General features: G+C 31.6%; 1 protein-coding gene across 3 annotated transcripts in view; it reads left to right on the top strand.

The window, feature by feature from the left end:
- LOC145277550 (uncharacterized) overlaps positions 1–27,047 on the top strand; it is a 120,225-nt gene that overhangs the window by 72,011 nt on the left and 21,167 nt on the right. For all 3 annotated transcript variants that reach the window (XM_080129021.1, XM_080129022.1, XM_080129020.1), the window contains one exon: positions 17,912–17,961. In XM_080129021.1, the coding sequence (XP_079985147.1) occupies positions 17,912–17,961 (50 nt within the window). The remainder of the gene's footprint in view (positions 1–17,911; positions 17,962–27,047) is intronic.

Below are 27,047 nucleotides of genomic sequence, written 5' to 3' on the forward strand. Positions count from 1 at the left end.
ATATTAGTGATGGGACAATTCCAATACAATTACTGATTCCGATTCTTTATAGATCTTTAAATATTTAACTATAGACTTGTTGTTTTCCCCAATTACTGCAAAAACATGTTAAATGTGCATATATTTTCTCAAACGTAAAATCACCCTGGGGTGGCGGGGGGAGGGGTGATCTCTTGATTTTAGCTTTACTAGTAATTTAAAATCACTAAATATTTATTGCTTTATTACTACCACCAACAGTGGAAAATTTTGTTTTTTAGATAAATCAAATAAAAAAAAAGATACAGGAATCGTTTTTGGCATCATAAAATAGGTACAAATTTTTTTTTTTTATACCTCCCCCCACCCCCCAAAAGTCACGATTTTTTCCCATTCCAATTAATCATCCCACCACTTAAACTAATATTTTTCACTGGTAAATTATCTTATTTTGTTTTGAACAGCCATATTCTGCATTTCCTGTCTCAATAAAACATTAAAGTTACGAACAACATCCTACTTGAAAGTCAGATACAATGTAGTATGTACATTAGCTAGATTTTATGGTTTAACAAGATTTTTTTGTTTTTAGTTTTATTCGTTATTACGAATCTAAATACCCCCACCCCACTTTATATAAAACATTTATTTACTGAAAATGTTCAGGTGTTTACAACTTCATTTACTTGTTTTCTGTATAAATAACTCACAAATTTATGTTCCTTGTGGAAGTAGAGTAATCCAACCATGAACTATTAAATTTGCTGCTTATGCTTGTTCGGCAAGAATCTAGACCCCACAATGTTAGTGCAAGACAGCAACCAGAAAAGCAACGGCCGACATTCACTTGAATACATACATAACTCCTATAACATGCATATTATAGTAAATACTAGCAGGACCTGTTTCTCGGCCTTGCTCGAGGAAATGTAAAAGGATTCTAACTTATTGAATTTCTAAGTTTTTTTTTATCTTTGCTTATTTTATTGCTTAAAATTATTTTGTTAGCACCTACATGTGCACCCCACCCCCAATTGGAAATTAACCTGGAACTTGGTTTTGTGTTTGCATGTACATGTGGACTGAAACATTTAATATAATTTGTTCTTTTAGTGCATTGCCCACAAAATGTAATTCCTATTTTCGTCTCATATCATGAGAGTATGAAGTATTACTCATTTTCGTAGATGGTAAAAAAAGAAACCCCCCCCCACGTTTTCCGTTAAAAGAACAATACCCACCCCTGTTTCTGTAAAAGAAAGGTGAAATCTTGAAAAAAGTATTTTAAAATGTTGAAAGTATTCGGCTTCCATTGTCTATAATCTTTCCTTGTTTGAGAATTCCTTTTAGACTGAGGTAATAATAAATTCGTCCAGTAAGTATTTTAAGATTCTGAAAGTATCCGTTTTTTAAAAAAGCTTAAATTCAGTAAATAGTTTATCAAAATGTTTAAAGTAATCGGTTTTTATTATCTCTAATTTTCTTTAAGAATTCCTCCTAGACTGAGGTAATCGTAAATGTTTCCGAATGAGTTTATAAAAATGCTAAATTTATTCAGCTTTTGTTATCTGTAATCTTTCTTTGTTTAAGAATTCCTCCTAAACTAAGGCAATTATAAATTTATCCGGAATAAGTATTTTAAAGTAATGCAAATATTTGATTTTCATTATCTATGATTTTTTTTAATTTGAGAATTCCTGTACGACTGAGGTAATTGTAAATTTGTCTGGAATATATATTTTTAAAATGCTGAAAGTATTTGTTTTTTGTTGTCAGTATTTTTTTCTTTGTTGGAGAATTCTTTATAGACTGAGGTAATGATAAATTTTATATTTTAATTTTTTTTGTATATTAAAATGCTTAAAACAGCATTCCTATCTTGTAGTCAGTTTAAGGTCTAGACAGTGTTTTTAATAAATCTAGTGAAAATTAACAAATGGTCAGATTTTTACGAATATTTCAATACTTGTTCACTTTCTGATGAATGTTTAGTTTCTAATAGTACAAATTGCAAACTAAGTATATTGTAATTAATTTGAAATGGTAGTATATTAGAAAGTTGAAGACAAGTTATATCTTTGCTTTGTTTGAAAAAAGACGTTCAGTGCCATTTTTTTTTTTTTTTTTTTTTGCGATATGACGTTTTTATTGAAGCAACTAAGGACGTTTTATGAAAATAAAATTACAGTTCATTTTTTGTTGCGATATGATGGAAAAGTTGTATAAGATAACTGTCAAAAATAAAGTTACTTACTTCTGTATTTGTTTTGTTTGCTTTTCTTTTTTTTCCCCACAGAATAAGAAGCCATGTTTATTTTGTTTTTGTTACAATATTACAAAAGATATATTAAAAGGTAATCTGTGGAAATCAACTTAGGTCTGTATTGTTTTGTCATCAAGGTTGGTGCAAAAATAATGTTTTTTGACTTGAAGTTGAATGTTAAAAAACATTTTTGCACCATCCTAATAAAAAAAAAACAATGTGTATGGTTCGTTGTGATATGAAAATGTTTTTATTGAAGCGAATAAGGATGGACACCATCTTGAAATTAATTTTTAAATTGTTTGAAAATTCATTCTGTTATACAGTGGAACGAATTTGAGCAACCAATCAAATTGAAGCAAAGAAAACTAAAACTCAAGGGAGCATCAATTATTTACATGCTGAATCAGATGACTGCTAATAAAACAAAATGATAAAATGAAATAATCAAGGACATGTGTAAGAATTGAACTCTATGAAATATTTGGTAACACTGTAAACTGGGGTACAAGAAGGACATAACAATAAGTGAGAAAGTATCTTGCTACCATTTGTAAGTATTACTTGTTTGGTAGAATGCTTCTTCTCAAAATTATAGTAGGAATCCAGTATATGGAATTAAATCGATTGATAATAATTGGCACGCATCAGATATTGGCAGGTAATGTGGCCATTTTGAAATAATGTGTGACCCCCAATATTTCTTTTCATATAATGTCTTTTTATAGAAGGGAATAATTGTCTCTATTATATATATATATATATATATATATATATATATATATATATGAAAGAATAGAGATTACATTTAGACACCAAAATGTAAACTTAAAAAAAAAAACTTGGTGAATCCTACCGTTCCAGGCTGTAGTCTGTAGTTGAATTATGGGATATGTTGGCCTCTATTATAAATTTGGCTAAGACTTGGTGAGAAATAGTGAGTTTGTTTCGAGACAGACTTTCACATATATTATAATAGATTCAAGCTTCCCTTTTCCTTTACTCTATCATTACTGCCTGCTATTAAATACTGTTCACACATTTTTTATTTATGAACCATTTCTTTGAAAATAGAGGCTAATGCTTGAGGTTAATATGCTAACTCCATAATAGTGAGAGCATTGCACTTCCCAATAATCTAGCACAGCTACTTTGCTTCCTTCCTATATCTTTTCTGAACATTTTTTCTTTTTTTTTTCTTTTCTTTTTTTCCCTCCCAATCTTAGTTGAAAAGCATGGGAATATAGGCAGCACTGAAATTTATGGATGAAATTTCCCACTTTAGACATGGTTTCAAAAAATATGATTGAAATGTTATATAAAACCATTGACTTTTTTTTCTTTTTTAATATAGTCTGACCTTATTTTTTACTGGACTTTGTGTTTCAGTCATTAATTCAAAAGTCATTTGATGCAAGTTGCCATTTACTAAAACAACTGCAGACATTTTTGAGTTTAATCATCACTAATAATAAAATTATAATTGTTTAGTTTTTTTTGTTTTTTTTTCCTTAGTGTGTTATGGATAAAATCACTGGGGATATTTAGTATATTGTAACTTATTAATAGTTCTTTTCTTTCTTTCTCTTTAATGCCTTTTTTTTCTGCAAGATTGGTAACAAGATCTCTCTCCAGTAATCATACTTTTCGTAGCCAGTTTTCAAAGAAGCTGATTAGTGTAATATCCTGTGTGGGTTATGCCAGCTTCCTTTGAAAAAGAAAGTCTCTAGAGAACATCAGATTCTTAACAAATGGTCCTAAGCTGTATTTCGGACAAGAGCGATTTAAATTTTTAAATTTTGGTACAGAGGTGTGAACATCCTACCACATTCAGCACTTGGTATTTTGAAATGGTTGCCCATTTTGTACTGACCAGGCTCTGTCGATTAATTTTGGTGATCTCATGAGAACCAATGTAGCAACGTGATTATGCCATGTTAGAGTGGTATACCATAGTCTTTGTAAAAAAAAAAAAGCCTGTCCACTAAGTTGGGTTTATTTGCTGGCATCAGTATGATTGGTGCTAAGCAGATAAACAGGATACTTTGAAAGCAATGTTTGCTACATTTAAACACAATGATAGTCATTTCTGCCTTAAATTATTTCATCTTTGATCTAGTAATTGTATTTAAAAAGAAGGATACATATGTTTTTGTACATATCATTTTCGAGATACGAATCTGATAGTTTGAAGGTAAAACTATATTAATAAAAAATAAATTCAGACTAGAATTCAAGATGGATGACAAATTTGTCATGATAAAAAAAAAAATCTTATAAAAAACAAAACAAACTTTTTTATACACAATAAATCTGCATGAACATAAAACGTTTTGTCCTGATATAAAAATCTTAAGTTATTTTTGAACATATACAAAACTGAACTTCTACACTTTACGCGTTGACACGATTTTTATATAAACTAGAAATTTTATTAAAACTTGTTTTTGTATGAAAAATGTTCAAAGTTTTTTTTTTTTTGTACCAAAAAGTCATTTTGTAATACAATTCTAAAACAGGCCTTCTTGCCGTTGCCACACATTTGACGAAGCAATCCCATGCTGAACGGTTAACCACCTACCCCTTAAAACAGGGCTACCTGTAACTTGTGGGTGACAACCTGGGATGTCTTAAGATGGGATTCTGGTGGATGAACCATTCTTTCACTTCAGCCCTTATTTTGGCTAGGCAGGGAATCGTAAAGGCCTGATCCAATCAACTACTTGTATTATATAATGTCATACAGGCTATTCTGTTCATAGTTTCTAGTTTAGAGAAATCTCTCATGCTCTTAATTAGTTCTAAATTTAGGATCCAGTGTTTTGATTTAAAATTGGTTAATGGTATATATATTATGCTAGAGTGTGGATTAGTTATCTCTTTAGTTGCAAAACATAGCCAATGAAAATTGTTGGTCTGGTCTTGCTGCCCTATGTGCTGCCATTATATGCATAAAGTATGATCTCATGGTCTCCATCAATAACTGAATCTCGAATCTAAAAAGATCCAGGTATGGAACTTAACACATGAAGATAGATCATTCAGATTAGTGTAGAGGTTCCAGTGGGCAGGTAAAGACTTGAGTGGTGACAAAGGCAACCTGGCAGCTTTGTCAGACCCACAAGAAGTTGATTTTTGACTATGGAATTAGGATTGGCAAGCGATAGTGTGTGACTTAGCTCAGAATTTGCAAAAGTGGCCTGTAATGGTCAGACGTCTTGCTTGATTGGGAGAAGTGAGCTCGACCTAATCAGGGTTATAGCTATTACAAGTATCAGTAATACCATATCAAGAAGAGTGTTAGTAATAATTCTGTTTTTTTTTATAAAAGCCAAGTATTATCATTATTTGTTTAATACTTCATCTGGTCTGTCGGCACTGTAAACATTCTTAAATAATCACCTGAAAAGAAAAGGTTATGGTGAATAACTCTTCTTTGAGTAAATTATCATCCCTTACTGTGTTTTTTTATTCACGGTTTATTAAAAGTTAAGTTTATTTATATATATATATATATATATATATATATAAAAACAAAAGTAAAGATTCAGTTGTAATTTAGAGACTGATTGATTTTTGATCTGTTCATTTGTTTTTACTTAGATCTTGTTTCGTTCTTATTAACTCAAAACTAGTTTTGCTTTTAGCTTAGATATTGAACATTATGCAAAAAAAAAAAAAAAATGGTGATAGAATATATGGATATTTACAAAAAGAATTTGAACATAATGGATCCCAGTTCGTTATTTATAGATGACTAGCATGAATATTCTGCATTGCCTGGGTGGACATGAAGTTTGGTTTGGACACAGCTGCTATACTAAGGATATTGAGCACTTTCATCAATATCTCCCACAAAAGAACGGAATCGTCCAAAAAAAGAACAACCTCCCCATATGGATATGAAGAGTAGTAGCTATTCTTTAGACACCTCCCCCCCCCCAAAAAAAATACATATATAAATCAAAACAACTTTCTTTCAATCAAAATAGCAGTGAGTGCCCGTGCGACCAAAAAAATAAATAAATAAAAATGAGCTGCGGCAGCCGAGTTCAAACCTGAAATGCGAAAGAAGAAAAGGCAAAAATGTTACTGGCTAACGCGCTAGTTATCATGGTCACAACGACTTATGGTGTCATCACGCTGTAAAATAATGTTTTTAAACATAGTTTCAGTTTGATATGCATGTGTGACTTGTGAAAAGTGTGACACAAAAAGTGCCCCCCCCACAAGAAATGGTTCAATTGACCACCATAGAATTAATTCTTTTTTTCTATTTTTTACATATTTTTATTGGCTGCATTGCTCTTTCAGATAGTACCAGTTTCAACCTGATCAGATGCGGCTGACAAAAATTTTTAGTAGACATGCAAACACATGCACACAACTTTCTTCTATACTAGTCTGGGTGCCCGGTGTTGCCCAGGTGTTTAGAGGTGTATGTTGAGAAAAAAAAGTGGTAGTAGGCAGGCAGGCAGGCTAGAACCTGTACCGCGAGGAGGAAAAGAACGTGGGGGGGGGATAAAACCTGATGTCTTTACCGTTGCATCCATCGCCAAACCAGAAGTGGCGAAGGTTTAAATTAAGGCTAGTCAATCAAAAAGAGGGTATGACTTTCGAAAATATTGGCGAAGAAAGCAAACCTTCTTGTAGAAAAGTGCCCAGTTGAGGGTGGAGGAATTAATGTTTTTGGACAATTTTTTTCTGTTGTCCAAATGGTCAAGCTTCAAAACTATACTGATCTCATGAAAATCCGTCGTCTCTGTCGAAAGTTTTAGGCAGATATACAAACATACAAACATACAGGTGAGATTTATAGATAATAGATTGCCATTTCATTACATTACTCCACCCCCATTCGTTTTTGGTTATAATTTGGTAGGTGTCTTTTCAGACCAACTACCACTCTGTTTGGCAGAGTTGAAAAACATCCTTTCATTTCCTGTCTATGTGCAGAATTTGGATTATCTCAACCAGGTTATATCTGTATGCTTTGCACTTCTCCATTGCCATAAGACTTTTAGTATGGTTGAGTGGCAGATGAGCTTATAGAGACATCTGTATATCACTGGATTATAGTTATCAACACTTATACAATATAATTATCACTCTCTGAGCTGTCATGATTATTGCTCAAGATGACCAGTCATCATTGAGATGTAGGTTTTATATCGGTTTCCTTCTCCTAGATGGGTGTCCATGGATCTTGCTTACAAAAAAAATTGTTCATTTTAAAAAAAAAAAATTCAGATACCGGCAGAGTTATTCTAGTCTGTATTTATATGTTTTTTCATAAGATTCTAAATCTCTTTTTATAGTTTTTTCAGGTTAACTTTATTTCACTCGTAACAAATGATATTAAGTAACTTGATGCTATTTATGTATTTTGGACTCTTAGCTTCATTGTTTTATCTGCTCGATTTGCTGGCCTTTTCCAGATGACTTTCTGGAAATTTGAAACTTAATTTTTCATCTAATATTCAATAAAGATCGACCGTCATCAATTCATTTTGGATATGTTATAATTTATTTATTTATATTTTTCTGCTTTTGAAACCAAATTTAAAGATTTAACTCACAAGAATTTGTTCAAGTTATCTTTTTTAAACAACTTGTGAGATTTTTAGACTTAATATCTATATTTGTTCAACTTGTATATGTGATTATTTATCGTTGCGCATATTATTATATCTCTGCTCATATTTGTTATTAAAGTTATTATTCTGGTGTTATCTGCCTTTTTCCTCCAGAGTTATTTGTTCCTTAACTTTAACCATAAAAAGGGTGCTACATAGTATTTGTACTGATTCCTTGAGTCTTCTAATCTTTCGGTTTTGCTTTATTATTTTAACCAATTCCTACTGGTGTTTATGATGCTGATTACAATGTCTTTTCATGGTCTACATCTTTTCAATTTTCTTTCACATTTCGTTGATGTTCCCTGTTATAACTGCAGATGGAATGGACACAATATAGTCAGTTACTTATGTTCACTTCGATAGGTGGCTTACCTTGTCAGAGTCTAGATTAAAACTCATCTGAAACATGTAGAGCATAACACTTCAGGAATAGCAGCGTATATATTATTCAAGTTATGTACATCTGCTCATTTATTTTGTGTCTCTTTCATGATATATCAACTCTTTTGTGGAATTCTTACAGTGAACTCTTATCCTTCAGGGCCTTTTTTTTTTTTTTTTTTTTTTTTTGAAATACTATAATTTTGTTATGGGGAGACAAATCCAGCATTGACAAGTTAAATAAATTATAGTTTGGTAGTTTTTTTTAATTTTGGTTCAAAATTTATGAACATCTTTTGGATTGTGGTAGAAACTAAAAAAGAGGTTATAAATAATTTATTTTATCATTTATTGAAGTTATCTTCATCCTTTTTACCTGAACTGACTTTCACCATCTTCAGGCTCTTCAAACGTTTATAAAATTTGTTCGGATGAGAATTTACCTTTTTAATGCACTCTTGGATTGCTTTGTTTTTTATTTTTCCATATTCTAAAAGTATGTATAAAACTGACACTCGATCTAAGGGTTTTTTTTTTTTTTAATTTTTTTTTTAATTACATATATTTTTTTTATATTAGTAGACTTGTTGTTGTACAGATGTCAAATATATTAAATATAAATTGAAGTGTGTGAAAAAAAGATAACTTCAAATTGTTTATGTGTTTGACGTTTTACCTTTATTGAAAGACTTTCTCTGCATAATCACATTGACACACTGGTTCTTATTAAATTGTCAGTTAAGCAACATTGAGTATGGTCAGTACCAGATGGGTAACTATTTGGGAATACCAGGTGCTGTATGTAGGAAGACATTGACACCTCCCTGGAAGTGCTGCAAAAACCTAATGTCTGGATATTGCCATGAAACTTCCTCTTTCAGAGGAAGCCAGTTAAACCTGCCCAGGGGATAGTGCCATTTGGGACTTTGGATTTTAACTTTTAATAATGATCAATCGTCTACAAATGTAGTTCATAGAAACCGAATTTTTTCTGTGGATCTTTTATTCCTTTTCAACATGTTTGTAACAAAACATCCAGATTCCTTAAAACTTTTGTCAGTAAAAAGCTTTTTCACTGGTATGAGAAATTGTTTCTTGTGTTCTTGTATATACAAGAAATATTTTATTTATTTATTTATTTATTTTTTTTTTTCAGTTTTTTTTTTTTCTGCTACAAAGCATGATCTTCAACTTTGTCTTTAACGTCTTTTTCTTCATTTCTTTCCATAACATTAGATAAGGAGGAAAGAGAAGAAGAAAAAAAATACCTTAGTTGCACCTACTTAGCAATGCTTGGGAGTAGTTTTACTTTCGTTTTTTTTTATTTTTTATTTTTTCCTCACTTTTTTTTATTTTTTAAATCACATAAATACTTTAGAGTAATTTAACTCTTAAATGTATATAAATATAAAGCTAAGAGCAGCCAGAGGTCACAAAATCAGCCAGCGTGTCAATAGAGAAAGAAACTATGTAGTGTAAACTTTATGTGCAGATGAAACAGAAATGTGTAAATATCAACAAAGATGAAAATACGATTAAAAAAAATGTTTTCGTAATATTTGGATTATTTATACTACTGTTCTCATCTTGAGTGTGATTTTCACAATGTTTCTGTCGATGTAACCTCCGTCCTTCTTCAGGTGTATCTTGTCAAACTCTGGAATTTGCATGGGATTTCAAAAGGAACCAGTTTTTAATCCACAGAGGTAGCATGTTCTCGTTCCATCAGCCATGACTGGGTAGAAGTCCTAAGTAATTCACAACTGTATTTTTGAGCGTCGCCTGCACTGAGGATTAAATTTCCATACTTACTGCACACATTCTTTTGCTTGCATGGTTAAGAAAACAAAAAAATAAAATTTTTACAAGAAAGATTAAAATCTAACTACAAGTATCTGTTTCTGAAAATGAGACTTTTTAAGTTTCTGATTTTTGAGATGAGGATTAGTTATTCGTATTTGGATTAATCGGACTATTATTCTCACTTTGAGTGTTATTTTCACAACGTTTCGGTTAATGTAACCTCCAACCTTCTTCTTATCGAACATTGGAATTTTTCTGCCGAACACAGAAAGCTGCACGGAATTTCGAATAGAACCTTTTATTCTGGTTCTGTCAGCCATAACTGGATAAAAATCCTAAGTAATTCACAATTGAATCTTCAACCTTCAGAAGAAAGTTAGTTTTTATAACTAAATTTTTTCAAGTACTTTAACGACTGCAAGGACCCATGGTGCAGTGATTACAGTATTTGGAAAAAATCTCAAATTCAACATTATACACCTAAAGACGGTCAGAGGTTACATTGACCAAAACGTTGTGAGAATAATACTTAAAATAGAACCAGTAGTTTGAAGAATCCAAATAATACAAGGCCTTTTTATTACAGTTGCTAGTTTTATCTTAGCAATTTTTCTAGTAACTTACATTTTCTTATAACATCGCTTATTTAATCTCTTTCATATTTTGCATCATTTCAGCTATGCATAATTACAGAAAGTCTCATTTTTATAAGTAGATACTTGTCGAATTAGATAAATCTTTTTTCTTAAAAAAATTAATATTTGTTTTTTTTTTTTTTTTAACTCTATGTAAACAAAAGAACGAATCAAGTGGAGTAACCAGCATATGTAAACAAAAAAAGATTTTTTTTTTGTTAAATATGTAAGAAGGTTGTTAGCAATGTAGAATACCGGGGTATTGAAGTGATGTGACGTATGACCAAAAACGGACAAACAAACAAGTCTTATTAACACAATAAATCTTCATGTATCTATTTTTCAAAATCATTCACATATATAACTCGGTAAATATGAACTTATTGTTTAAGGTAATTGGGATGGTAAATGTCTTTGGTTATTCAAAAAAGAAAAAAAACAAATGAATGCCTAAAACGTAAAAAAACTCTACGAATGATAGAGTACATGGAATATAGAGTATGGAAAAAGTTTTATCAAATAGCAAAAATGATTTCTAACAGGATATTTAGTAGTGTTGGGGTGATTAATCGAAATCAGGAATCTAAAAAAATCAGCTTTTGGGGTATCGGAATCCAAAAAATTTTTTGCCTATTTTTCGATGCGAAAACTGATTCCTCAAATTATATTTTTATTTGATTTTTGTTTTAAGAAAATTTTTCCACTGCTTGTAGTAATAAAATAATAAATATTTATTGATTTAAACTTCCAGTAAGACTAAAATCTCTAAATCACACCCTCACGAGTGTTTTTACGTTTTTTACGTTAATCGGAACAAAATAACACTTTTATGGTTAAATATTTAGAGATTTATAAAGAATCGGAATCAGGAATTTAGCGCGGAATCTGTAAGCCAAGTATGTCCAAGGATAAAATACTGCTGCCATATCTGGGCAGGAGCTGCTAAAAACAGCCTATCCTGCCTTGACAGAGTACAAAATAGACTTCGTGGCTTAGTGGGGGATGCCCTTTTCTCTTCCCTGCAACCTCTCTCCCACAGAAGAGACGTTGCGAGCCTATCTTTGTTTTATCGTTATTTCCATGGCAGGTGCTTGTCTGAACTCCAATCTCTGGTACCCCACCTCGCCAATCTTTTACGAAAAACACCCGTCTAGCTGAAACCACTGTCAGAAATTTTCCCTACTCTTTATCTGTGCCTAAATCAAAACGTAGATTCCATGAACAAAGCTTTCTTAAAACTGCACACCTGTAGAACTCTGTTCCGTCTGCCTGCTTCCCACCTGACTACAACCTGGATGACTTCAAGTCCAACGTAAACAAATTTCTGATGAACCACCCCCTTAAGTAGACACTTTTATTAAATCTCCACACTGATTACTTATGAGGACGATTTATGAAAAATATTTGCTGACATTAGATTTGAAGAAAACCGTGTCATAGCATGCAAGGAAGCAATTTTGTGATAATGTGTTCCACAGATGGAAGTTCTTGGAAAGAAAGTCAGTTCATGGAAATTCTGCCCAGCAGTGAACACATGGAGGAAGAAAGGGAAATTCTCGTCAATTATAGTATAATTATGATAGCTGGATTTTTCCTGCAAATGTTTTACAAAGAGGAACCAGAGATTTGAGCTTAGTCTAATACCATCCATAGAAATACTAGCAACGTCTTTTTGATAATAAAGAACTATAGAGAACAGATCTTTCTTCACTAGATTTCAAAGTCGATTTTGTATTTTATCAAAGCAAAAAAAAAAAAAGTGTTCTGTGTGGCATATCCCTAGATGTGTCAACAGTACTCCAAAGCATCATCTGTAAATATTTTTAAAAATGCAGAATCAACGTTTGTGTTGAAGATGCATGAAGTCTCCAACTGGAATGAAAATAATCATCTTCCTCTTGTTTTCTAAATTGAGGCTAAAACCATCTTATCAGCAGGGGCTCGACTTCATGAGAAGAAGAGTATGTTTGCATAACGTGTTTATCTTGATTTACACCTCTGATAAAATGGGATTATTGGCCTTTTTGTTTATATACTTGCAAAGGCACCCATTTATTTTGAGTAATAGATTACACCTCATCTAATATACAAAAGAAAATCGTATGTGTGTCGCGACTAAAAATCAGAAACTACACAAGGTACACTTAGAAACCTTACGGCATTAGACTCTAACCTGATTCTGCTTAAATATCGCCAGAAATCGAATTAGCGTGTGTGAGGAAGGGAGAGGGGTGGGTGGGGGGGGGTAAACATTTTTTCATTCTTACTGAATTTTTTTTTTTTTTTTTTTTTACATAAACTAGGTCAAAAAATCTAAGCTTTATTTTTCTTTTTATTGAACTGTAGTGGAGAGGGAGAGATTTTAAAAGAAAGATGCCACACATTTTTTAACTTGTATATTTTGTTATCGAAGCCCAACAGCAATGGCAGGTAGCCGGCCTAATGCATTGTTTGGATTAAAAAAAATTTTTTTTTAATTTTACTAAACAATTGTTAATTTTAACACTAGTTGGAGTATCTTGTCTCAGAATAGGCTCACAATAATATTGAAACACTTTTTAGAACCTTATTTTTTAATAGATGCAAGATTTTGTTTTTTTAAAAGATGCAAGATGAACATTAAAAGCTGAACATTTTTTTTTATTTATTGGTTACTTCTTACCTCAAAAACTGTTTGCACCAAATTTACCATGAAACATTCTGTTATGGTGCCTACCTTATGAACAATAATGAACTCTTCCGTTTACTATATAAAAACTAGAGAATGTGTCTCTCCGTGTTATGCGCATGTGATGCATACCTGACAGTCAAACTGACATATAACTGTGCTCTTTATTTGTTGTATTTTTTTTTTTACATGGAGGTCACCACTTATCAAGGCCCGGAAGCCACTCAGGGATAAGAGTTATTGCATGTACAGTAATCAATGGGATAGTATCATACTAATCGTTAGTATTGGAGATTTGATAAAGTCTTACTTAAGGGAGCGGTTCATCAGGAATTTGTTTATGTTGGACTTGAAGACATCCAAGTTGTAGTCAGGTGGGAAACAGGCAAACGGAAAAGAGTTCTACAGGCGTGCACTTCTAAGAAAGAAGCTTTGTTCATGGAATTTACGTTTTGATTTAGGCACAGATAAAGAGTGGGGAAACTTATTGACAGTGGTTTCAGCTAGACAGGTGTTTATCGTGAAAGATTGGCGAGGTGGGGGACCAGAGATTGGAGCTCAGACTATTTGTTTTTCTTTTAATATATTTCGCTTTCACTAAATACACACTTGGTCTTTCTACCAGACCCTTACTTGTCCACATCCTTGAACTTCTGGCATGCCATGCAAGGCAATCAAAATTGAGAATCTCTTATTAGTTCATTCAAAGAGATTTTTTTTTTATACGGTGAATCTTAAGATTTATCTTATGAACACATCAACACATAAGCATCTTTTTTTTTTTTTTCCCCTTTTTTTTGTGTGTGTGTGTATGTTTTCTGATTTGTTTTACTTTGAGAAGACAAATTGAAATGTACCTAAATATTTTATGCATATTATTTTCATTTATTCGATAAAATATCTCTTATCAAATTTGGTTTTTAAATATGGTTTCTTATATTTTCTATTCTGCGCTGCTTCTTAATGTAGAAATATTAAGTCTGTTACACTTACACACATACCAGTGTGGCCTCTACACACACAAAAAATAAAACAAATCAAAATTAAGATGTTAATACCTATTTCCATTTGACACCAGTAAAGATCGTCTCTCACTGCATTTGTTGTTATAGTTCAATAATGAAGAGAAAAAAAAATGTCTATAGTTGACGAGGGAATGTTTGTCACCCAAAAATATTTTTCATAAATTTTATTTATTTATTAGAAAAACAATAAATAAAAATAAATCTTTAAACATCAAATTTGGTTTTAAAGATGATTTCTTATTAGCAATACCACATTTTTTTTTCTTTACATCGAAAAAAACTCAAATCAAGCATTGAAAAGAGCATAAAAAAAAAACAAGAAATATCATCTTTTAGTTTTTAAAATCGGTCCATTAGAACTGGAGTTCTGACCATTCAAAGTATCAAAAAATGCATGGTTCAGTGGACATTTTGTCTCTTCAAATGCATATAAGCTTGTGACTAAAAATGATAGGAAATTTGTACAATTTACAGATTTAACCCATCTTTAAAAATCTGTGTCTTCAAATCTTTTTAAGATAGTACTAGCCTGGGTGCCCGGCATTGCCCGGGTGTGTGTGGAGCAAAAAAAAAAAAAGTGGTAGTAGGCAGGCATGCTCGTACCACGAAAGAGGAAAAAATGTGATGTCTTTGCCGTTGCGTCCATCACCAAACCGGAAGTGGCAAAGGTTTAAATTAAGGCTAGTCAATCGAAAAGAGGGGATGACTTTCGCGAATATTGGTGAAAAAAGCGTCCCCTTCTTGTAGAAAAGTGCCTAATTGAGGGTGAAGGAATTAATGTTTTTAGCCAATTTTTCAGTATTTGTTGTCTAAAGGGTTGAGATTCAAAACAATACCGATCTTGTGAAAATCCATTTCCTTTGTCGAAAGTTTTAGGCAGATATACAAACAAACATACATACATACATACACACATTTAAACAGACAGGTGAGATTTATATTTTAGATGATGAAATTTTGAACATATAACACCATGAAGGTTCAGATGGCTGTATTTACAACCATCTCACCTGGTTACTTACGAACTAATTAGCATACTAATTAGCATATTTCAGTTTCATTTTAACGGCTTTAAGTAGAAACATCATTAAAACAGCTAAGAAAAGTGTTAAGTAAGGTTTTATCATCATATGAAGTATTATTCTGATGGACATTGTTATTATCACATCATGAAAAATCCAACATGGCCACCACGACATGATTCAAAGAAATTAACAAAATATGGCTTGTAGCATATTAAAGGAAATCAAGTATGCTAGTCTAATTAGCATAATAAATTTTCATTTTAACGGCTTTAAGTTGCCGTGACAATTATCGGGTGGGTTTCTACCACTATTTTGTATATTTTTTATTTTTAAGCTATTGTCGAGACTTCAAAGTTTTTAAGCGATATTGTAGTCATTTTGCTTGTTCTAATGTAATACTCAACACTACTTGTTTTTCAAACAGAATAAACATAAAACCAGAAATTTATCGAGGTAGGTGGAAGAGTAACTTATATTGCCTTTGGTAACATTTATTTGTTATATATTTGTTTTTTGACCACTTTTTCATACCTCTGAATTGTAAAACAAACCCAATAAATGTAATCATAGGCAAGATAAGTTATTTTTTACTTAACTGGATAAGTGGTTTGTGTGTTTTAACTCATTTAAAAGCGTTTTTTACTTTTGTAAAAAAGTGGTGTCGAGTGAAGTCGTTTGAATCATAATTAAACAAAAACAATTCTGCAGCAAAATAAAACAAAATTACAGCATTATTTTTGTAATATTATTTTCAACTTAAATTCAAGTTTTACGATATCTTTTTGTATTAAATTGTTAGGTGAAAATACCAAATAGTTTCAAAACAGCCTCCCCTCCACATGTTAAGAATAGGTTTCTAAATAACGTTAGTACAATATAATTTTTTTATTAAATTTTTAGGTGAAAGTACAGAATAACTACACCCCCCTCCCACATCCTTCGGCTGAGAATGGGTTTCTAAATAAAACGTTTTAGAAGTTTGTAGGACTCTGTTTTAGAGTCGCACACCCCCACATACACTTAAAAATTTATCAAAATTCAGGAAACCAACCAATTTTAACTAAATTTTCAGTATTTATTAATTAACAGTAACAGAATATAATATAAATATGTATAACAATGAAAACATTTTTGGACATCTTATTTGTTGTCTTAAATGTTCTTATCCTGTTTAAACATGTTTTTCATTTATTTTTATACATATAAACTTTTTTTTACTTATGCACTTTATGTCACCATGCTGAAATAATGTTATTTAGAAATCCATTCTTAAAATGGGAGGGGAGAGTGTTTTATAATTATTCAGTATTTTCACCTAACAATTTAATTTATCAAAACTTGAACTTGAAAATATTATTTTAAAAACTAGCACTGTAACAAAAGCAAACTTTCTTCCATTCAATTTTTTGTTTGAATTGAATATTTTTTTGAAAAAAATGTTTTTTCTATGCTAAAATAGAGCATTACCAAAAAATATTCTTTTTGTTTACATAATCAAACACTGATGTTTTCTCAATAATTAAAAATAAAAATAAATATATATTTCATTGCTGTAAGCCACTTTGTAAACAGACGTTTTGTTACATGACGGCATCACACGTCGCTCGTGACATCCAGTACTCAAAAAGCAATAAAATATCAGCGATCACTATCATTTCTATTGATGTGCACGTAAAAAGTTCTTAACCAATTCTTTTCAAGTTTTATAACAAAAGAAATATATTTGCTATTACATACTGTTCGAACAAAGTTTCTATCTTGATTTATTTTTGTACTAGAAAGTCTCAACTTCAAGATGTTCTAATTTTTTACTAGAAAATCGCATGTATTTTGTTCAAACTTCATATTAAAGACATTTCTTTTCTCTTATTGTTTTAAAAATGTGAAACATCATCGAATAGCAGAACTTTTGTGTTGAGTATTTATATGAACAGACCTAAAACGGATGCGTCCAAAAAATTATCTACCGCTTTTAGACATGCCATGGTAGTGTGTCTCATTTTCTGGACAGTTTACATTTAAGCGTCGAAAAGTGCCGGAACACTGAGCCAATAAAATCGTAGCTGCCAACATCATTTAAGAAAACATTTATTATCATTGATTTATTATGTAAAAAAAATTATGTAATAATGTAAAAAAAAAATATGTATTTATCTTGATTTGAATAAAAATATCAAAGAAAATCTTTTGCTATTCAAAAATTAAATATTTATTCATGAAATTTACCTTATGATGAGCGTTTTTTTTTTTTTTTCTAAGTGGGTCGTATACAATGAAAAAAGAATTTTCTCATTTATTATGATATGGTCACATTGCCATAATCATGATGTTAAACTTTCAATTATTGACAGTTTCAGTATCAAGTTTAATAAGCTTATTTTTTTTCCTTTTCTTTTCTCTAAGTTTTTATAAACAACAAAATGTATGAACCATAAAATACTTCATTTCTACAAATAAAATGCATTTGATCTGACTTTTTTTTTTGTTTTGCAGAAGCTGGAAAAAGAATCTCCAGATTTGTCGTCGTCCCCACAAACATTTATGTAAGCTGCAAAAATTTTGTTTTTTATCTTTTGTGATATATATCTTTGAAAATTGTTAAAAATGACCCAGATATTCAGGAGATCAAGAAAAACTTTTTATAAAACAAAAAAATACATGCTAAAAATTGGATACAATCCACTTCACAATTGCTCACTAGAAATTTATATTTCGATGTGTTCATACAATACGCACCTTTCAGTAAAACGGTAATGATAAACAATGTCTATTCTTTTCCACACCACGCCATTTGATAGTTTCTGAACAGTTTCTTTATACCTTATTTTTACTCACAAGACATGTGTTGATCTGTAGTGTACGGTTTTCAGGCAGTTTCCATAGGTGCTGTGAGATCAGATAGAGCCTGTGATTGACTGCAAGCAGTCCAACAACTCGGCAACACTCTCCTGTAAAAATACCACTAATCTAATTAATCTCGCATTGTCTACCCAGCTCTAGTCCTTGTCACATCGGTACAATATTACATTTCTGTATTTGTGTTACTAGTGCTTCAATGAAATATGCTTTAATGAACTTGCTGCACTGGTGCTCTCGCAACATAAATACTCCCAACCAAACTGACAATCGGCTAATTCCTATCCTTTCACTTTCCCCAGATGTCAGATGACTTTCTACTCAAATAGTTTATTTCCTCAGACTGTTAGCCCTTAAAATTCCTTTTTGGTTTTGCTTGACTATTTCAACGTACAGAAATTTAAATGTAAGGTGAATAAACATTTCACGGCATAACTCCACACTCCGGATGCCTGTACAGATATGACTCCTAATTCCCAGTAGCCTCTTAGGTCCAAGTGGCAATATGCTGGTTAGCGATGAATTAAAGTTTAAAAAAAAAAAAGAAATCGATTTACCTGGGTGATTGTGTGAGAGAAAGAAGCTTTGTTTTTAACATAGGATTTAAAAATAGATCATAACTTGTTAACAATTCAAGTAAATCTCTAAAGAAAGAAACATTTGACGAGGAAATAAAACATTATTGCAAAACAGTATTTCTTATATAAAAATCAAAATATTGAGCTAATAAAATGTCCATTTTCAAGTTTAAATTGATTGCGACTGATATCACCTATACATAAGCAGTATATAATAAAACAGATTGTGCATCTATTGTGTAAACTTGAAACCGGGTGTTTTGACCTTAAGGTGTCTATTTACTTTGTCAGTATATAAACGACCAATATGAGTTTCACAGCCTGAATCCTGGAAATAACTTTCATTTATATCCTTCTATAAATAACAAAAAAATAACAATTAATATTTCAATTTTGGACGATGATAAAAGAATCAGTCTGGAACACTTGTGAAAACACTTAAAAAATCAGGAATTTATTCAGAATCTCCCATCTTTCTGCCAATTGGAATGGGTGTGTCACCTGGAATTTGGCAGTTTTTTTGATTTTTTAGTTCAAATCAAAAATAACAACATAATTATGATCATTCAAAAAAAAAAAAAAACAACAAAAAACAAAAAAAAACATGGTGACGCTTTCATTTTTGTTTCTTTCTATTGGCATCAATTTATTCTTTCATTTAATCTTTCATACATGGTTTATCTTTAAAAATTTGAGTTTAAATCAATATAAAAAACAACAACTTTATTTTCATTTCCTTTGTTCTCTCCTTATATTTGGTATTAGCTGTATAACTACCTGACATTGTGTGGGAGTCTTTACTTTCAACCATTTTTTTTTTTTTTTAATCAAATTATTTAATAGGAAATTTTGAAAGTTACATTAAATTATTACAGCATTGTTTGATCATTAAATTATTTAACCAATTAAAAGTAGCTAATTTTTTAATGATAATGTTTAAATCTCTATAAAACTTATCGGATATAAATAGTTTCTAAAATTTTCACTCTTTAAATACACTAGGATTTGCTAAATTTATGGAAACCAAATTCCACATACAAGCGAGCACACAAACTTGTAACATTAGAGTGAACCTAATTATCGCCCTTTAAACGTTAGCAATATCTTTCTTTGCCACAAGGCAGTGTTAACATCTCACTTCTGTATTCGCTTGATATCAACTCGCCCTTTTTGATTTGGACGTAAAGGTAAGCAGACATGTTACACCATGTTCTTGTATAGCACACACACAAAGAAATTCACACTCCCACTAAGAGACTCTCAGAATTACCATGCAAGTAATGTTTTCTTATATATGTCTTGTAACAATTCCGTCGGGAATCATCAATCTTATAGAAGGTGAAGTCACCTTCTATTTGTTTGTAGAGGATAAGGAGAGAAGATCGCGTGGCCCTCTTAGCCAAGAATGAATACACGAATGCACCGAGATTATAATTTACAACCTGTATACATTTATTTACAGCAATTGTTACAAGACATATATAAGAAAATATTACTTGTGTGGTAATCCTGAGAGTCTTTTAGTGGGAGTGTCAATGTCCTTTGTGTGTGTGTGCTACACAGGAGCATGGTGTGATGCGTGTGCATACCTTGATGCCCAAATCAAAAAGAGGGCAAGTGATATCAAATGAATACAAAAGTCATACGTTAGCGCCAGCTTGCGGCAAAGAATGATATTGCCAGCATTAAAGGGCGATAATAAGGTTTTTCTTAATGTTACATGTGTGTTTGCTTGTATGTGAAACTCGGTTCCCACAAATTTTACAGCCAGAAATAACTTTATATTCTCTAATTGAAATGCTTCTAAATTCCTTGCAAATTTCAGAGTAATGCATTTCCCTCAATTATTAACAAAAGGTAAAAATTGTTTATAAAGAAACCAAAATGTATTCTAGTGGATTTAATTTTGTAGTCAAATTTTTAAGATGGGAATTTTCAAAATGCTATTTTTAGTACGTTACACTATTGCATTATTTCAACAATCATTCGATAGTAAATGTGTAAGTCACGTAGAGATGGGAAATACACATAATGTGATAATATCTTCAGCTTAAGTTTGTTCGAATCAAAAACAAACAAAAATTAGGAAGATTGTTATGACAAAAAAAAATAAATAATAAATTATATAATGTAAGAAAAATTAATCTTAGCAGCTTATTAATATAACTTGTCCCCCTTACATTATTTGAGTGATTATTGAGCTTTTTAATTTTCCAAACCTGTCAGCATGTAGAAAAAAAAATGTGAAACCGATTTTTTAAAAAATTTACTTTTCATCTTATTTTCACCCCAAACAAAGCATATTGCCACTTGTGACATAAGGGGTTTCTATTTGGGATCATGTTTATAAGGGACTATGTAAGGAGATGAGCGAGATATTGGTTTATATTACATTTAAACTTCTGCATGCAGGGAATTCCAGAGTTTAGCAGCCCGAGAGAAGAAAATAGGGGAAGCTATTAGCGCAGAAGGCTTTCTAGCATCTAGGGACCTCTACAGTGATGGTGTGGGATTTTGTTGCTAAACAGGTTTGTCAGGAGTATTTACGTTAAGGTTTTAATGCAATCAGTTCACCAGAGCACATTCCATTAAGATAGTTGTAAAACAGACAGGGTTGCAACATTATGACAATGGGACAGGGATTGGAGCTTTTCCATAGTACAGCTAGTTGGATATAAAAATGCCAGTTTTGGGAACTCCTCTGCAGAGATTAAGAATAATTAAATTATCGAAGATTGAAAATTGGCTAAAGTAAAAATTTTAAACAAAGAAAAAAAAAGAATGCTAATTCCAAACCTCTCCTACACCCCTTTATAAAAGATTAGATAAAAGATGTAGTTTAACTTTCTGGAGTGGAGTGTTGACTATAGCAGATACTTAAATAATGTTTGAGAGTACAATATTCAAAATATCTACATGATAATAACCAAACTATTGATATTTGAATATCAAAATCTGTTATCGAAAATCTTTCTCTAAATCTGCGTAGTTCTGTCTGACTCAAGATTGGAGACTTATTCTCTTCCAGGATATAAACATCCTACTCCAATTTAATCTGTAATATGAGCTTGCTAGCCGCTGTGTAAGCACCCAAATATAACAAAAGCTTTGTATCGTTTTTGAAGCAGGAAATAGGAAAAAGAGTTACTTAGATAATTGTCACTTCCGTCGCAGATTTTTTTTTTTTTTTTAATCGAACCTACTTGTGTGTCATTTGCTTGTGCATCATTAAAAGGATTAGTGTCAGAAATTGTATCACCCTGTGATATTAATGAATACATTTCAAACTTCTGATAATGATGTTGGTTTTATATAAACTAGTCAAAAAGACACTTATCAGTTTTGATTTAATTCTTGGAGAGGTATGTTAGCGTTTTAAGTGTTCTAACTAGTATTCTTAATGTTTTTTACATCCAACAACCCAGAGGTTTTTATGCCAACTTTCATGCAATTATTACCGATAGGTATTAAGTCGCTAAGTGTTTATAATAATAATTATTAATAGTAACAGCAATATTTTAACTCCACTGTGATGCATCCAGAAATCAAGCTGATTTTTGTGCTAAATTTTGTGCGATTTTGTTAACACTTTTGGAGGGTGTAGATATTTATAATTGTTGTAGTAGTTTAATTTTTATCCTTTACAAAATATCTGAAGGGTTATTCATGTCATTTTTTTTTTTTCTTACCCAAAGGTTTTGGAGCCTGCAAGTTTTTTTGTAGTATTCATAATGATATGCATATTTTTACAACCCCTTCTCGCATGACGAAAAGGGTGTTCAATTTTAATTTATAAATATAAAAGCGAAAATGTATGTATGTATGTATGTATGTTCGCTTTTTGTGTATGTCTGTAAAATGCTTTTTTCCAAGAAACGGTCGGTTGGTCGGCTCACAACTTAAAACTTTTTATATCACATATAAATCATATCTATGAGTTAACAACGGAGGTCACCTATTTAATTTGCTCGACTTTGAAAAGATAAATATTCAACATTTTTCGTTTGCCGCATCTGGATTAGGCTTTTTCATATAATAAAAGCAACACTAATTCTGGCAGAATTTTTCCGGTCACGATCGCCGGAAATGTCCAAAAGCAATCAGATTTGATTGATTTGGAAATTTTTTCCTTATATCAGACAATTGCTATTCAATTTGGACAATCCCCTTGTTATATGGGGAGCTGGTCTCCCCCCCCCCCCCAACATCTTGGGGAAATAAAAATAAAAAAAGTGTTCCCGCAATAAATAAAATACTACACCGCAGTCAAAGTTGACCTCATTAAGTCATTAAAACGTGCACCTGCCAATTCTAAATAATTGAATAAATTCAAACGTGTTTCCGTTAGTATTTCGCGGTGGTCCAATGGTTAACGTCGCACATTTTTTTTTCACATTAATTTCCAACTTTGCCTCAAGGGTTTGGGTTCGATCATCATACTTAACTACCAAAACTTTTTTTTTTTTTTTTTTAATTTTACCCCCCTACCCCCGGAGTTTTGATTTACTCAAAACCACACACACACACCTCCAAACACCCGGGCAATGCCGGGGATACCCCCCGCTAGTATAAATATATTTTTAAAATGCACTAAAAGAAGTGCACTTTAATTTTAAAATAAGTTATTAAACTCTTAGCGTCAGAGGTCCTGGATATGACCTTAAACTATATCGAGTGGTGAGGCCCCAGCTTGCGGGCTTTGGGAAGTGTGGAGCTACCCTTTAATTGCCATTGGTCCCAGGTCCACTCTGACCCGGAGTGGAAGTACCTGTTAGGGTCCCAACTATGGGTTAAATAGAAACTGACTTAAAAACAACAGATATATTCTATTAAAAAATTTTTCTTCAAAATCTTTGAATTCGGCATTAAATAACTTGAAAAGGGTTGATATGCCGTAAAACGAAATCAAATCGTACAAAATCTATACTTGGGTCATAGAGAATAAAAGAATAAAAAAGTGTTACTATTTTGGATAATGGTTGGAGAATTTAAATATAGAGACTATTGTGGCCTGTGAAACCGGGTATATTTTATAGGATTTAAATCCTGATGGATTTATCATACTTTTTTCGATAATACTGTTGAGAAGATAAATTCTGCAATGCTCCCCTTTCCTGGACTATTGATAAAATAACAATCATATTCTGAATTGTTTCCAATGAGTATAGTATTTCAGCACTTTTTTTTTTTTTTTTTTGTCCACTAGTCAGAAAGGAGTGTCATACCCACATTTATAGGTTGAAATGTAAGACTTAGAAAGAATAAAATAAAATGAATATTTAGTATGATCAACTATATCTACTTTTACATTCACAATGGCTACTTTTTGAATGCCTGCACAAAGAGGTTGGTTAGCGTGGTTCTTAGAAATTTGTTCAACTTTTTATTTAATTGATTTTGTCTGTTTCCCTGTTTTTACCATTTTTTTTTTTTTTTTATAGTTTTGCAAAGAAGTGGAGGCTTGATCTTAATGACTAAAAATAATGAAAACAAATTTCTATCATTTTTTTTTATATAAATATAATTGTTTAGGGCAAAATTGGTACTTAATAATTCCATATACCAAGGGTTGACAATCTGTGAGTCGGTTCTGGTCTGTGAAGGCGTTTTGATCGGCCTGCGAGCTTGGTTATCAATGACTCTATTTTTAACATGAGATGAAGCACTTGTATTCAAAAAAGGGCTTACTGTTATCTTTCTCTGATCCACCCAACCAAATTTGAATACTATGATCACAAAAACATGATCAAAACCCAATCACCTCTATTTTGCGTAAAAAATGTTTTTTTTTAAATAAACATAAAACAAAAACGGAGCTATATAAGGCAAGGACAGCTTCAAAGGGACAATGTTATTTCAGTCAGCTTTCTATTTCATTCTTCCAACAGCGACCCCCCCCCTCCTGCCTATCACTTACCCCTGCCACTTACTCTATATAAGTTACTGGAATCTTTCAATGGTCCATGTTTTACACCACCTCTTCTCAAACAAGACTCTTTTGCTGATTTTTAAAAAAAAATTTTTTGCATGCAGCCTGGATGGGCACAGGTCATATATCATGCTTTTTAAAGCTGACTTACTCTGCAAATAGACTGAATAAAATTAGGATGTTTTAAATGGCAAAATAAAGTTTAAATGAATGTCATCAGTGCTCTTCGTATTTACTGATTCAAAAAGAAATAAATGCAGTGTAAGTGTTCAAGCTTGTTGCGAGAAAGCTTTATGCTCTCATTTATTTCTGAGAGAACTCATAGGTTGGGTTGATCCTTGGTTTTGTTTTTTTCTTTCACTTTTTGAACACACCTTTTCCTATCTCTGAGTCTTCCTTCCTACACACTCTCTCTCTCTCTCATTCATGTACAATACAATAGAAAGAAATTATAATCAGGTGACAGAATTAAAGTTTTTTTTTGTTTTTTTTTCTGACTCCAAATGCACTTATTTGGTCCCAAGTGATCCCCCCCCCCATCCCCATTAGAATATTTAGAAATAAATTTTTTCACCAGCTCATGGTGATGCTGAATCGGAATATGTAATTTTTTGACACTAGTACACTTTAACTAACCCAATGTATTTTTTTTTTTTTTGTCCTCCAGCAAAGGAAAGATTGGACCTAGTAATTTACTCCCATTCATCTGTGCACATTTTTCTTAATAACCATACCTTGTATTATTTTTTTGTTGTTGAAATTTTGCACAAACATCATGCTGAAAATAAACTTTTCACTTGTGGAGGGGGACCCTGCATGCTGGACTTTTTTTTTTTTTAAGAGTTCTAGTGGGGATAAAGGGAGACAATCCAAATGTTTTTGATTTTTAAAACCAAACTTTTCTGGTCATTCAGAACAAGTTCAGTAAAGTAACATAACAGAAAATAGAAAACATTACCAAAACATTAAATTTAATTTTTGTTTTAAAATTACTATATGATCAATAATATTTTAAAATATATTTTTTTTAATTTACAAATAAAATGTAACATTCTATATTTCAAAATTTTTTTTATTTTAAATTTTTCAATTAAAAAAAAACTAAAACTTGGATTGCCTCCCCTTTTTCCTTTTCGGAAAATAAAAATAAAAAACTTCCGGTTAGTTAAAGTGCACTAGTACCAATTTTAGCAGACACAGACAGAAAACATGACTTTTTTTTTCGATGATTAAGTGAAGGGTGGGGTGTAGTATAGACTGTTAGTCGGTTTGTGGAAGGCCAGTTAGCATGTTGAGGAGAGATATTCGTCACTGATCTTGGATATGCCAGATGTACGTGTTCGTATGACTCCGGATAAAAAGGAACAACAGCATTAAGGGAAGTACATTTAAAGGAAGACATAAAAAAAAAAGAAGAAAATTAAAGCTGAGTTACAGTACATACGAAGAATATATTTTGTTTAACGAACAAGGTAAAAACAACAAGAGTGTATATGCAGGTGTACATACATAAGCATGCATTTTTAACTTGAAATGTTTGTTGTGTGTATAGGTATGAACAGGAAAAGTTTCAATAAGTTCATTGTAAATGCATTTATCTAGTGTTTACATAAGTTCATTATTGTAGTTGTAGACATGCATATCCTTTCTTACCTTGAGAAAGGATGTACCTTCGTTTTATCTTAAAATGAAGGTATCGCCTTCCAAGGCAAACAAAAAGTGCAGTGGCAGGCATGTCAACTTAAAAAGCTCCTATAAGCAAAGATACAGTTATAGGTTAACGTTTTATATGCGTATGGATGTGGCTCAGAGGTAACAAATAAGGCTGGAGCTGTATGTTTTGGTTTCAATTCTAGCCCGATGGCACCAAAGTCATTTTTTTTTTTTAACTTTTGAAATCACTACTATATATTGGATACAATATAATAATCAATAATAAATATGAAATCTGCATTAATTAAAATATATTTAAGCATATTTTATCACTGGGCCATACCAGGGAGGCGGGGCACTACTATATATTGTGTTCAAAATAATAATCAATAAAGAATTGGTTCTATAATAATAATAAATATGAAATCTGTATAAATGAAAATGTCATTTAAGCATGTTTTACAATCAGGCAATGCCGGGTAGTCTGCTAGTACAATGATATGCTTGGCTCTGTTTAAATATATATAAATAGCTATGCTTTAGCATATAGCCCTAATGGAGATAATTTGGTATGTATTCAAACAAACGTAAACAGCAGTTGACTAAATTTTAA

Source organism: Euprymna scolopes, chromosome 6 (assembly GCF_053919585.1).
Source record: "Euprymna scolopes isolate OS-2025 chromosome 6, ASM5391958v1, whole genome shotgun sequence".
Taxonomy (NCBI): domain Eukaryota; kingdom Metazoa; phylum Mollusca; class Cephalopoda; order Sepiida; family Sepiolidae; genus Euprymna; species Euprymna scolopes.